The 12,479-nt window shown below is 41.8% G+C and overlaps 1 protein-coding gene across 1 annotated transcript; it reads right to left on the bottom strand.

Moving 5' to 3' along the window:
• Positions 1-240: 240 nt before the first annotated feature.
• Positions 241-11,902, bottom strand: tmprss13b (transmembrane serine protease 13b). The gene is made up of 13 exons (XM_042091681.1): positions 11,774-11,902; positions 9,629-9,785; positions 9,034-9,141; positions 8,457-8,582; positions 7,693-7,822; positions 6,786-6,881; positions 6,310-6,353; positions 5,796-5,958; positions 5,320-5,492; positions 1,953-2,051; positions 1,209-1,351; positions 656-808; positions 241-364 (listed from the first exon to the last, which is right to left on the bottom strand). The coding sequence occupies exons 1-13, from the start codon at positions 11,786-11,788 to the stop codon at positions 350-352; spliced, it is 1,422 nt and encodes a 473-aa protein (XP_041947615.1). The 5' UTR covers positions 11,789-11,902; the 3' UTR covers positions 241-349.
• Positions 11,903-12,479: the final 577 nt, after the last annotated feature.

Genomic DNA, 12,479 nt, shown 5'->3' with positions numbered 1-12,479 from the left:
GTAGCGGCGAAATAATATGCCCTTCTCACTTCCACGCTAACGAGCTTTGACTAAAAACGGTAACATCGAACTTTCTCAAAACACATCCGAATGACATGATTGGGAGTACATACGTTGAGTTGACATCCAAATCATCCGTAAATCGATCTAAAGTGCATTTTACTCCGGATAATTCCTTTAACACTTCTTGCATTGCATGCATCAGCCTCCATCAGTAATAGATTAACAGTATTGCAAGAATTACAAAATGTGCATTGTTTATTTAAATATTGAAATTATGGATAAAAGGAATTTACAAAATCATAAGGGCTACATTCCCACAATAGCATCCTCTTGCCGGAAATACTCATCAAGGCGCCTCTTGCTGGAAAGATACAAACAGAAGAGACGAGACGTTTCATACAGTATGCAGATTGATATCTTAAATGGATCAGTCATACAGTAATCTCCTGTGTATTAGCCGCATTGTGTATAAGCCGCAGGACACTTTTATGCAAGTTAAAAAAACAAAGCCATATTAATACTACATTAATTGCCCCCGTGTATTAACCTCATAGCTGAAGAAATTTTGCAAAATCAATGTATAAACCACGGCTAATGGTGGGAAATGACCGTATGCTTTTTCATGTGTATGTGGAACTGAGAGCGTTCTCACCTGTGTGTTGCTGTAGATCCAGGTTAGAAGGCTGCTGACTTTAGTGTAGACCCCTGGCCTGTTCCTCTGTCCACAGCCCTCTCCCCAGCTGGTTATACCAGCCAGATACCACCTGTCTTCGCCTTTACATACAAGTGGACCACCACTGTCCCCCTGTAGCATCAGAAGACAAACAAAACCAGAAGTCAAACAAAGTATTCAGACGAATCTTGTATGTCCTAGAATAGACGGGTAGCGCAGTGTAAACAGTACTATCACATGTCGGCGTGCTTCTATACTGTGCTGTATGTGGAAATACTTATATTACTTATAATAGTGCCTGCCTGCAGAAAAACAAAATGGTGCCTATGATGCAATGCCACTCATTAATAGTCACTTTTAGCCACATATAACAAACTGAGTGTTTGAGTATACAAAATGTGGTATGCATACAAGTATGAACACATTGTGTTCTGGAAAAAGGGCTGCATCCACTTCATCCATCAAATTACAAACATTAATCTGACACCCACCCACACACACACAATGACACACAGTTGTGAAGAATGTGTACCTGGCAGGAGTCTCGCCCTCCTCCCAGGTCTCCTGCACACAGCATGTTGTTGGTGATGCGGCCTCCATAAACCTGCCTGGAGTTGCACTGATGGGAGGAAATGATGTCCACGGACACCTCCATCAGACTGTTGGATCCGCTCACTGAATGAATGACACACACACACATAAACCTCAGGCTGCAGCTCCCTATACAAATGACATCATTGCCTGGGCATGTAATGATCCATGTAGACCAGTTAACATATCAATGATTATCATGACTATCTCTCTGACCCCTCTGGGAAATTATCCTCTAACCCTACAGCTAACTGAAAACACTGCTTGTTTACAGAATGACGATGACAAGGACAATAGTGGGGTTTTTGTTATCTTTATCTGTGACGATTCTGAGTCGTAATTTGTGGCTGTCCTTCACTCAGTAGTGTTGAGCACAGGGCAACGTGTGTTAACCCATTCTTTTATGTGTTTTCCTGTCATTCCTCATTTCTGTATGTGGCGATAAAAGTGTTTTTGTGGTCTTTTATGTTATCTTTGTCTGTGATGATTCTCTGAGTAGTAATTTGTGGCTGCCCTTCACTTGGAGATGACCACAGGGCAAGAAAGAACAAGAAAGATGAGAAGACATGCATACAAGTAAGGACATTCTTAGGTCTTTCACCATTACAATGTCCAACTTGCTGTATATAAAACAATAATATTTTCTCCCAATATGTTGCTTACTTCCTCACAGAAGTGGACTTACCTGCACCCTGGATTGTAGTTCCGAACCCAGTTGTCCAGCATAACGTTCCAGTAGCAAAAACCTGACTAAACGCCGGTAGACACACAGGCTGGACATTTTCTGTAAGACACCGTAAAAATAACATTTGAGACATTGGAGGGGACAGAAAATATACTGTGGCTTTGTACCACATTTAGCTGTACAGTTTATTTAGGCCTATCCAGCAGGGGCACAGGAGATATTTTGAAAGTGAGGGGGACCAAATTGTGAACACAAACCCATAGTGAGATCAGATTTCCAGATATCGGATCGCCACCTCTGGCCCACTTTCGACCATCATATTTTAAACTTGCCAGAATATTAAGATAATACCATTGATTGTTTTCAAAATATTTTTTTTTAAAAATGGTGAAAACTGTGAGATGAGCACAACGCCAGATCTGCCCTCAGACCAGCTTCTTGCTACGTGCAATTCTACTTTTATTTTTTTTTTTTTAGATTTATTTCACACTACTTGGGCCAGTGGTAGAATACTGGTCACTACTTGGGCCAATGGTAGAAAAAAGCAACATGATATGTGGAATCATCATGCCTATGATCCAAACATAGACTACATGATCAAATGGTTAGGCCTACTTAAATTGTCTGGTATAAACCAAATTAACTCTCCACTGTGTGTTTGCAGTTAATATTTATGCAACGTTAGAACTTAACAAGTGTTGGTATAACAAGTTACCAGTCCAGAACACACAGAAAATTGCAACAGAAAGTTGCCTTTATAATCAACTATTTGTTCCAACAGCATTTAAACAAAGCATTTATAAAATGTAAAAAACAAATTACGTAAGAAGTAAAATAAAATACTGTTACTGTAGTAACTGTATCACATTATCCCAAGCTTCTAAGAGCTCCCCACGTCTGTGACAGGCAGATGTGACACCGCTAAATTCTCAGCTTGTTTATACCCCACACTGAGCGGATAAGAACGCTAGGCCCATCACTCTGGGGTGTGGTAGCCTACTCTCTGGGATTTATGCACCAAGGTAACTGAAGTATCCAATTTGTGTCTTGAAATTATGTTTGAAATAAATGTCTTAGAACAAAAACGTTGATAGACTTTTATAGTATTTTATAGTTAGGCTAGTGAAAACGAGTTGATAAGTAGGCTAGTTGAGTTTGTTATCAATAAACAGCTAATGTCATGTTGAGCAGGAGGAGTTGAGCACTAGGCTACCATAAATCCTCAAATTATGCCCGGGATTGATTCTATTTATAGCAGGACAAATAAAGGCAGGTTCCCATATACAAGACGGGGTAACAATTTCCTACTATACCAATTATTGCCATCAGTCCACTAAAAGACATTGTTTCGATTTAAGTCAATGAAATAACACCTCTTCTTAATATTTTATTATATATTGTATTGTATTGTATTATGTTGGTTGGATTAATAGCCTACGGTTGGCAAAGAAAAGTCTTTTTTCTACCATGGGTCTCCAACACAAGTTCTCAAGCTCATTCTCTTGCTGTCCCTTTCGAGCTAATTGCCAGAGGCTGAAGCCTACTACATTTAAACACAATTGTTGTGACTCAAGGCATTCCAGCCTACCAATTTTATTAAAAAAAGTAGGCTACTAAATCATGCATAATTAAACAATAACTCAATTTAGGCTACTTGGCTACGCATTATGGTTTCCATTACAGCACAAACCCTATTCAATGTCTCGCAATAAACAGCAGTGGAAATCCCGACACTTTTCAACTGCATGAAACTTAACAGTGAACCATCAAATATCTCCCAGATTTCAGTGCCCATCAGTCCCAACATTTAGCAATATAATCAAACAGTCCAAAAGTAAATTAAACCCCAAACCAAACCGAAAATGCTTTTGATAGCCTACCGGTATGCCGCTCCAAACGAAACGCATGTCTAAATGCAGGTAAAAATATTTTAAAAAGCCTGCCTCGAATACCAGCCTGCCTCAAATAAAGATGATGATGATGAAAGATTTATGCTAAGCAAGTAGTCTGGCTGGATTATTTTATGATTGTTAGTAGACAAACTGGCTTCAAATATCCAAGAGTGAATATGAGATTGTGCCGTCTTACAGTACTGTACATGGCTGTGGTTAGTGATGTGATGCTGTTAATGGGGAGTTTTACATAGTTAGAGCAAATCCTATATGTTATTATTTATTTAGCGTACCTATAAGGCTTTTTTTCCTTATCAAAAGTGAGGGGGACGACGGCTGTCTCTTCAGCACATGCGGGGGACATATCCCCCACATCCCCCGTGCCTCCTGCGCCCCTGCTATCCAGTATTTGTTTCTTATTTTCCCTGCTTTGATGGTAAAGTGGTAGCCTCTATTGCTTTACCAAATACACTGTGTGTCCAGAACATGTTTGGCTATGGCTTTGGCTGCTCTAGGAATCAAGAGATGAGCAGGATGTTTGGTAGGACGCTATTATGATCAGGGGTGGGTAGTTATGCACCACTACTGTAACACACATGAATTAAAAAAAAAAAAAAAAGTTTTCTTTCAATGAGCGAGTACTCTTAAAATTCCTTTTTTTAACTGTACTTTTACTCATTACCTGAGTAAGTGTTTGAGCCATTAATCTACTGTTTACTACATTTTCCATATACCTTTGTTACCACAAATCAGTTATAAATCAGCAGGGAGAGAGAGCCAAGCAGATACTAGCTGCATAGCAGAGCTCACAGGCATCCTCACAAAAACAAGCCTATTCAAAAACACATTGCAATGTAGAGCTAGAACTTTCAGACAAGCAGCTTATTGGTCGGAGACACCACATCATCAGCATTTGCGGAATCTAGGCTACCAATAAGAAAACCTTGTTGACAACTGCTCTCAGATCAGCATTTTCACATAATTGTTACAGGTAGGTCATTTGCAATCAAGGTTATTTAATTTGTTCACTCTGAGATAGGGAAATGGAGAGAGAGGGGTATAGGTGGAATGAGGGGTAGATAGTAGGGGTAGCCCTAGGCAATCCTAGGCCTATAGGCAATTCTTATGTTTGATTGGCCCACTGAACCTGCTTTACCTAATTAAAAAAGTATATTAACAAGTGCTGTTTTTGCTCATATTGGCTATTTTACACTGTCCCACACAACGCTGTAGCGCAACAGGCTACAGTGCTCATACCACGTACGGTCCCGAGTGCCCACCCCTTCTCTCTCTCCCACTTTTATTGTGTCAGGAGTCAGGACGTACCACTGACATGTATGCTAATGTTGATCAAAGCATTAGGATGACAACTGTGTGTGTGTGTGTGTGTGTGTGCGTGTGTGCGTGTGTGCGTGCGTGCGTGCGTGCGTGCGTGCGTGCGTGCGTGCGCGCGTGTTAAACACACATGTACTGACCAGATGTAGACACAGGTCTGCTGAGCTTCAGCAGGGCTATGTCGTAGTCGTTGGACGCAGAGCTGTAGTCCTTATGGAGGACAATCCTCTCCACAAGGTGGGGCGCTGGAAGTGCCAGCTGAGACACAGTGCCAACGTAAACACGCCAGTTACTGGTTAACTTGGCCGAGGAACTGTGGAACGTGTGGAACAATGGGCTGATAAGAACACAATAGTGTAACCAGGGGCGCAGCAACTCAGCCAACCCATTATTTGTCCAGAGATTGAATGAACATAATATGCCATTTCTGTCATTCAGTAAGAAGATGTTGATGTGATAGTCAATTATAACAGTGATTTGTATTGTTTATTTCAGCTGTGATTAGTTTAGAGATTTTTGGAGATTTTTGTTATGGAATGTCTTTGGGCAAATGAATAAAGAGGGAAAATCTAAAAATGGTATTTTCATTATATGTTTCACATGAAAGATGACAAACCTGGAGAAGCAGTGGGCTGCTGTTATCACATAATCTGGGGAGATGAGGGACCCCCCACAGGTGTGGAAACCATGCAGGTGCAGACTGACCTGCCAGGGCCACTGACCCAGCTGTGCTACACCGCCCCCTATGATCCTGGAGGAGGACTGCGGCAGCCCACAGTCTAATAGGTTATAAAGGAGAGAGGGGGCAGAGAGGCGTGAAGGAATGTTGGATATGGAGAATAGAAGGGTAGTTTGGGGTGAGGGAAAGGAACAACTATAAAATGTGTCTTTCTTCAAATGTCCACACAACATTCCTGGTGGACCTCAAAACAAATTGATTCTACAGTCTTGACACATAGATACCATCAGTCATCAGCCTTACTAAGGTAGATAGAGTCAAATTATTTGTAAAAACACATCTGAGTGCTTATTTGGATCCTTATATGTTTGGCAACCAGAGCCTCTGGGTCTCATCGATGGCTTATGTGTAAGTGTTCAATAAAATGTGCATGAAGATGCTAAAGACTCACTGACACACTCTAGAGTCACAGTCTGTTGGTCAGGGCAGGAGGGGCTACAGCCAGAGAAACAGGACATGCAACAGCATCAACACAATGCATTTATAGTGCTGTGTCATCAACAGCATCAACACAATGCATTTATAGCGCTTTATCATCAACAACAACACATTGCATTTATGTTCTCTGTTCCACTGAAGAGGAGTATTGGGGTGCCAGATTGTGATCAGAGAAGTATGATGAAGATTGTGAAGATGATATTGTCTACTGTTAATTTATTTTTATGATATATTGTCAAAACCTCATAAAGATCCCCAAATGTCTGAGTTATTTAGTGTGCAGAATTGCTTTGATGTGTGGTACTAAGAATTATGCTGGATTTCAAATTTCTTTAAAGGACAATTTGCCCCCAAGAATGTGGCCAATACAAAACTTGTATGTATAGTGTGTGCTTAGGCATTGTGTACAGGGGGCTGACCGGTGCTTACCTGACTGTAAGCCTGCCCTGTATGTGATCAGATGACGTATCTGTTGCTGATAGAGTAGGCCTACTCAAATAGGCCATACTCCCATGGGTGTGGCTTCTAAATGACACACACACACACACACACACACACACAGCACATCAGATAAACACACAGACATAAAAAGGAACTGTTGAGAAATTGGGAATAGAATGTTGCTGATCTATCAGGTTCAACTGCTCATACAGTAACCCTGAATGAGCAGTCTTTCAAACAAAGCATACATGCATTGTGTACATTAATGTGTATGTGTGAAATTAGGCATAATAGGCTCTATGTACGTATTTATTATGTTTGTAGTATTTCTAGTGTGCTTATTCTCTCTCTCTCTCTCTCTCTCTCTCTTTCTGTATTTATTTTGTCTCTGTGTGTGTGTGTCAACACTTAGTGTGTTTATATGATGTCTCTCTCTCTCTGTCTCTCTAGACGTTTTTTCCACCGACAGAGAACCCATTCTTGAACCGGTTCCGCTCAGAGTTTTTGGAACGTCGGTGCTGTGCATCGAACCAGCCTCCGTTTCCACCTGTTTTGACAGGCACCACTAATCACCTGCATCATTTAAGGAGGGCACAAAGCGTCATCAAAATAGTACCGCCTGACCAAAACCTCCAGCTTCTGTTGAAATTCGGTGGATGACCATAACGCCACTAAACATTTGGTCTCTTCCACCAACCACTGTGCACTCTTTTGTTTACCTTCCATGTCCATAAGCCTACGTCATTCCTCTCCAAACCATATTTAAATAAGACCACCTTATAGATAGATAGATGTGTGTGTGTGTATGTGTGTGTGTGTGTGTGTGTGTGTGTATGTGTGTGTATGTGTGTGTATATGTGTGTGTGTGTGTGTGTGTGTGTGTGTGTGTCCACACCCTCTAAAGCCCAGTTGAGAGCAGATGAGATCTGTGAGGCTGGAGCTCCAGCCCTGAGAGCAGACAGGAAGGTATTGACCGGTGGTTCTAGATGTCTTGACCTGCAGCTGGCCGCCTATTCCAAAGCGCACTGCAGAGGGCATCACACCACCACAGCCAATCACAATGCTTATAATCACAAAGCAAGGAAACAACCCCACGGCTCAGCCAATCACAACGCTTATATTCACAACACAAGGAAACCACCCCACAGTTTAACTGAGAACTGGATATAAATGCTACTTTGCAGGACTACAGTGAAATCCTGTATGTATTATGTCTAACATGACCCCATTAGATAGCCTGGGTGAATCCAGAAGTTTAATTTCACTGCTGGTTACACCCCTAGAAGTCATAAAAACAGGAAGTTCAGAATTCAAATTTGCTAACAGGTTTGTCTGGGTTAATCTGGGTTCATCCAGGCTACCCATTAGAGTAAACTGATACAGAAGTGTAAATAACGATCTAAGAAAGGGCGTTAAAAGATGTCAGAGCCATATCTAATGTCATATTCCTTAATGATTATTCATACTTCTCCTATTTTGGCCTAAAAATATGTAAATGTTAACAGTAAGCTACATGGAAGGTGAAATTTGTGTGTGCACTCTGGCCTCTGTCTATTCCTGCATTTATAATCTGCAAAGGACTCGTTATATTAACGGGAATGTACTCTAATAATAACGTCATGAACAACGTTCAGTGCCATATCAGTGCAGTGTACTGACCGCAGACGGACTCGTCACTCCCGCGCGAGCAGTCGCTGGAGCCATCGCAGAGCACGGTGTCGTCAGGGCAGGTGTCTGGTGTCGACTCTGTGGGAGGGTTATCCAGCCATGTTGGTCCATACTTCACTGTGATGGGCAGGAGAGGGTATCATGACTTTCAGATCATGGACTCACTCAGCTTTATCTGTTACTGTATGTGTAGGTTGGAGATAGGTAGCAGAGGAACTATTGCAACAGTGATGGGGAATGACTAATGTCTGAGTTCCTCTTTCACAACAGTGGGAAATAAATTAACAAAACCTTGTTACTTGCACAATTGTTTTCACTGTAAGGACAGAAAAGTTGCCTACGAATGTGCCACTAATGGGTTTCCCACTACTATCAGCAGTGAGCGTTAGCTTCAATTAAAAGCTTAGATTCTCTCTGAAAGCACAGAGGGACTTTGATATCTGTTATTGTTCCAAATTAAAACAGTATCCCAGGGGTTCTCCCATGCTGATGTTGACTCATATAATGGGTTTGTGTTTGAGTGTGAGTGAATGTTGTTGTGTGGGCGTATCTTTTATGTGAAACTTACATCCCACCCAGATGGCAATGGCTACCAGAGAGAGCGCTAAGGTGATGCACAGTGAGCTGCCATAGCGACAACCACGACTCCGGCTGGATAACTTCCTTGGGGGAGGCGCTAAAGAGGAGCAAGGACACTTTAAAAACAGGTTTCTGACATGACCACAGAAAGACAAACAATCATTAAACATCCCATGAATTATATACGCATGTAGATTCTGCTGGCCAAAGTTCCCTTTTTTCAATCATTTACTGGTTCCCCTCAATACATGACATATTACAAACCTCAAATTCCCCAGTCCCTGTAGTACAAATGGTACTACAGTTTCCACACCTTTACTGTGAGAACATCACACGAGAGATGCAGTGACTGTCCAAACAGCAGTGCCACAAATTAAGGATTGCAATCCTGCATTCAGCTTTTTATCCATCCTTCTTTCCATCGATCCATCCATCTATTTATTCATACATTTTCTTACAATTCATTTGTTTACAATCAACTGTAAGCAATCAATCAATCAATGCAGACAGCCTCGCTGAGCAAGTGATTTGGATGTTAACTATGCGAAGGCCACCTGAGGGAAAGACTGAAAGGTGTCCAGTACCTACGTGGGTGAGGACCACCGGGGTGGCCACGGGTCGCGGGACATACTGTGGTTGGGTTGGCGGTGTGTGCCACACCTGGGCCCCATTGGCGGGAGCATAAGGAGGGGGGCGTTGAGCTGGCCCTGTGACAGAGTAGTAGGGAGGTGGGGCATCGGTCTGAGGAGAGGAGAGGAGAGAGGGTGAATAACTGAAGTGATACTGTGCAGTATATTCTCGACATCGCGGCCACGTCATTTTCTCTTGACATAATGCACAGTCTCAGCAAGACTCAGAGAAGATGTTTCAGGCTGGTCAGGCTATTACACAGCTACTGTTCATTCTGAATGTTGCTGCTAAAACCACAACATACACGATGGGAACTGGGGCCGTAGGCTAAGTCCAACTCTGAAGTGTGCTTCCAGGCAGCTAAGGAATTAAGTCACTGTTGTTTAGCATCAGTAGGACTCCCAGATGATTATGTTTGATGCTTTATATTTTGATCTCTCTTATTCGCCAGAGCATTTGGCCTCAAAGCTATAAAACACTTCCTTCAAATTGTCCAAATACTGAGTTCAAAGAGATGTGCATTTGCAGTGACACATTTGCATGATATCCCTGAAGCAAGAAGGCTGGTTAAATAAACTCTCTCTCGGTTTAACCCCTTCTCTGCTGGTCTTGTTCCTCTCTCTCTGTCATCCTTGTCTTAATCCAGGAAGACATGAAACTGGATGTCACTCAGTCAATCCTTCCCACAACCACATATTTTTGATAGCACTGGCTAACCTAATAACAGCTGAGGACATACAGTAATAACCTATATCACCTTTTCAGCAGTTACTCCTTCAGCCAAAGACACACAGGAGCAATGTTATCCTACTACATACTCAACTCTGTAAAGCTCCTTATAAAAACAGTTTGATCAGGGAGCTGCTCTGAATCAGCTTGAGTCTTTCATGCTGACTTGACTAACAAACTAGTCCGTCAACCAAAGTGCATGCAGTGTGTAGTCAGGTCCCAGATAGACAGGCTGTGAATGTAAATCCAGACCTTAGGGAGGCACTTAAAGAACCCTACAGTTTGACCTACAGACCAAATTTCCCTCACAGGATCAAAAGAGTATACTGTATATACTTACTTATACTTACACTTATTTACACTTATTTCCAGCTTCTCAGTGGAAAGTCCAATTTGAACATGAAGCCAAAGAACTCCAAAATACATCCCCAAACATTTATAGTGTTCCCAATAGACTTTTGTACAAAACAGGGGGAAATAAACCAAATGGTTTGTAAATCATTTTCGCATGGAAAAGTCAGGACAGGTGAGCTTGTTTCATCCAAGATCCATGAAATTCTATTTCCTCTTCCTTGAATTCGGGTTAGTGGAATGTTTGCTTAACATTGTGTTTCAAAATCATGAAGGTGTGACACACCTGTCTGTGGCTATAAAGGTGGGTAAGCACTATGATCTCTCTCTCCCTCCCTCCCCCTTCTCTCTCTCTCCCACTATTCTCTGTATGTACATTATGTCCTACAATGCCTCTTGTAGTTATTTTTTGTGGTTAAATTTAACATTTCTGATAGTAAAATGTTACGGTGCAAAGCTCAGATTTGACATTTTCTTAACACCATATCACAGTATATGACTGTCTGTGAGTCGAGTGCTAATGTTCTCGGTATCATTCAAAGTTCACTTTCAAAACGAACCAAAAAGCAGTATACAATGTAATTATACAGCACCTGAGAAATGTGTACTTGCCTCACAGAATGTAAATAGTAACACAATATCTTGAGCCAACATTTTACAGTCAACATTGGATTAAAATGAATTAATTAATATTAATTTAGCATGATAATGTCACTCAGTTCAGTCTAATGAAAACAACATCATTAATGAAACAAGTGTCAAACTAAACAAGCGTTCATGTCAAAGCTAAAATGTCCCTTTCTAATCAGTAGTTTTAAAAGCAAGAGAATTACACACTTGTCATTCAATATTTCATAAAATTAGTTTCCGTTGTCTGTTTTTTCTTGCATTTATTGTAAAAGTTAAATGGTATGCCTTCTTCCTCTTAACACATTTTTTACAGAATAGACCAGGTTGGACTAATAACTATTTGGCCAGCATGTCTATATATAAGAATGTTTTTTTAATGAGATACCAACCTGATGATCTGCCATACGATACTGTTAGATGGTGAATCTCAGTGGTGTTGCTCTTACTGCTGTTCCTAGTTTAAAAACGGTAAGTGCACCTGTCCAATCCTGCAGGTTCACTTACCCACTTCTCTGACAGGTAAAATATTATCCCTCCCTTGCCCTACCTCCCTCCCTCCCTCCCTCCCTCCCTCCCTCCCTCTCTCTTTCTTTCTCTCTCTCTCCCTTTGTTTGTCCATCCCTTTCTTCATTGAGGAGGTTTCACAAGGCAACATGTAGTGACACAACGCACGCATGCACACACACACACACACACACACACACACACACACACACACACACACACACACACTTGTGTTTGTCCACAGTTCGATGTGTAAATGGATGACAAATAGTTCCTGGAACTTTTAGGCATGGCTGACCAAAGTTAACAATGCGCTAGAGAGTCTTCCTGTTCTGATCTGTGCAGCTTCCGCCCCACACTGTGATGCAGCTGGACACGATGCTCTCGATGGTCCCTCTGTAGAATGTGGTCATGACGGGAGGCGTGGCACTTGCCTTTTTCAATTTGCGCAAGAAGTAGAGGCGCTGCTGGGCTTTCTTCGTCAGTGATGCTGTGTTGGTGGTCCAGGAGAGGTCGTTGCTGATGTGCACCCCCAGGAATTTTGTGCTGCTCACTCTCTCCACAGCATCTCCGTCGATGGACAGTGGTGGC

Source organism: Alosa sapidissima, chromosome 5 (genome assembly GCF_018492685.1).
Source record: "Alosa sapidissima isolate fAloSap1 chromosome 5, fAloSap1.pri, whole genome shotgun sequence".
In the NCBI taxonomy this organism is placed as follows: domain Eukaryota; kingdom Metazoa; phylum Chordata; class Actinopteri; order Clupeiformes; family Clupeidae; genus Alosa; species Alosa sapidissima.
This window is presented reverse-complemented; position numbering and strand designations above follow the sequence as displayed.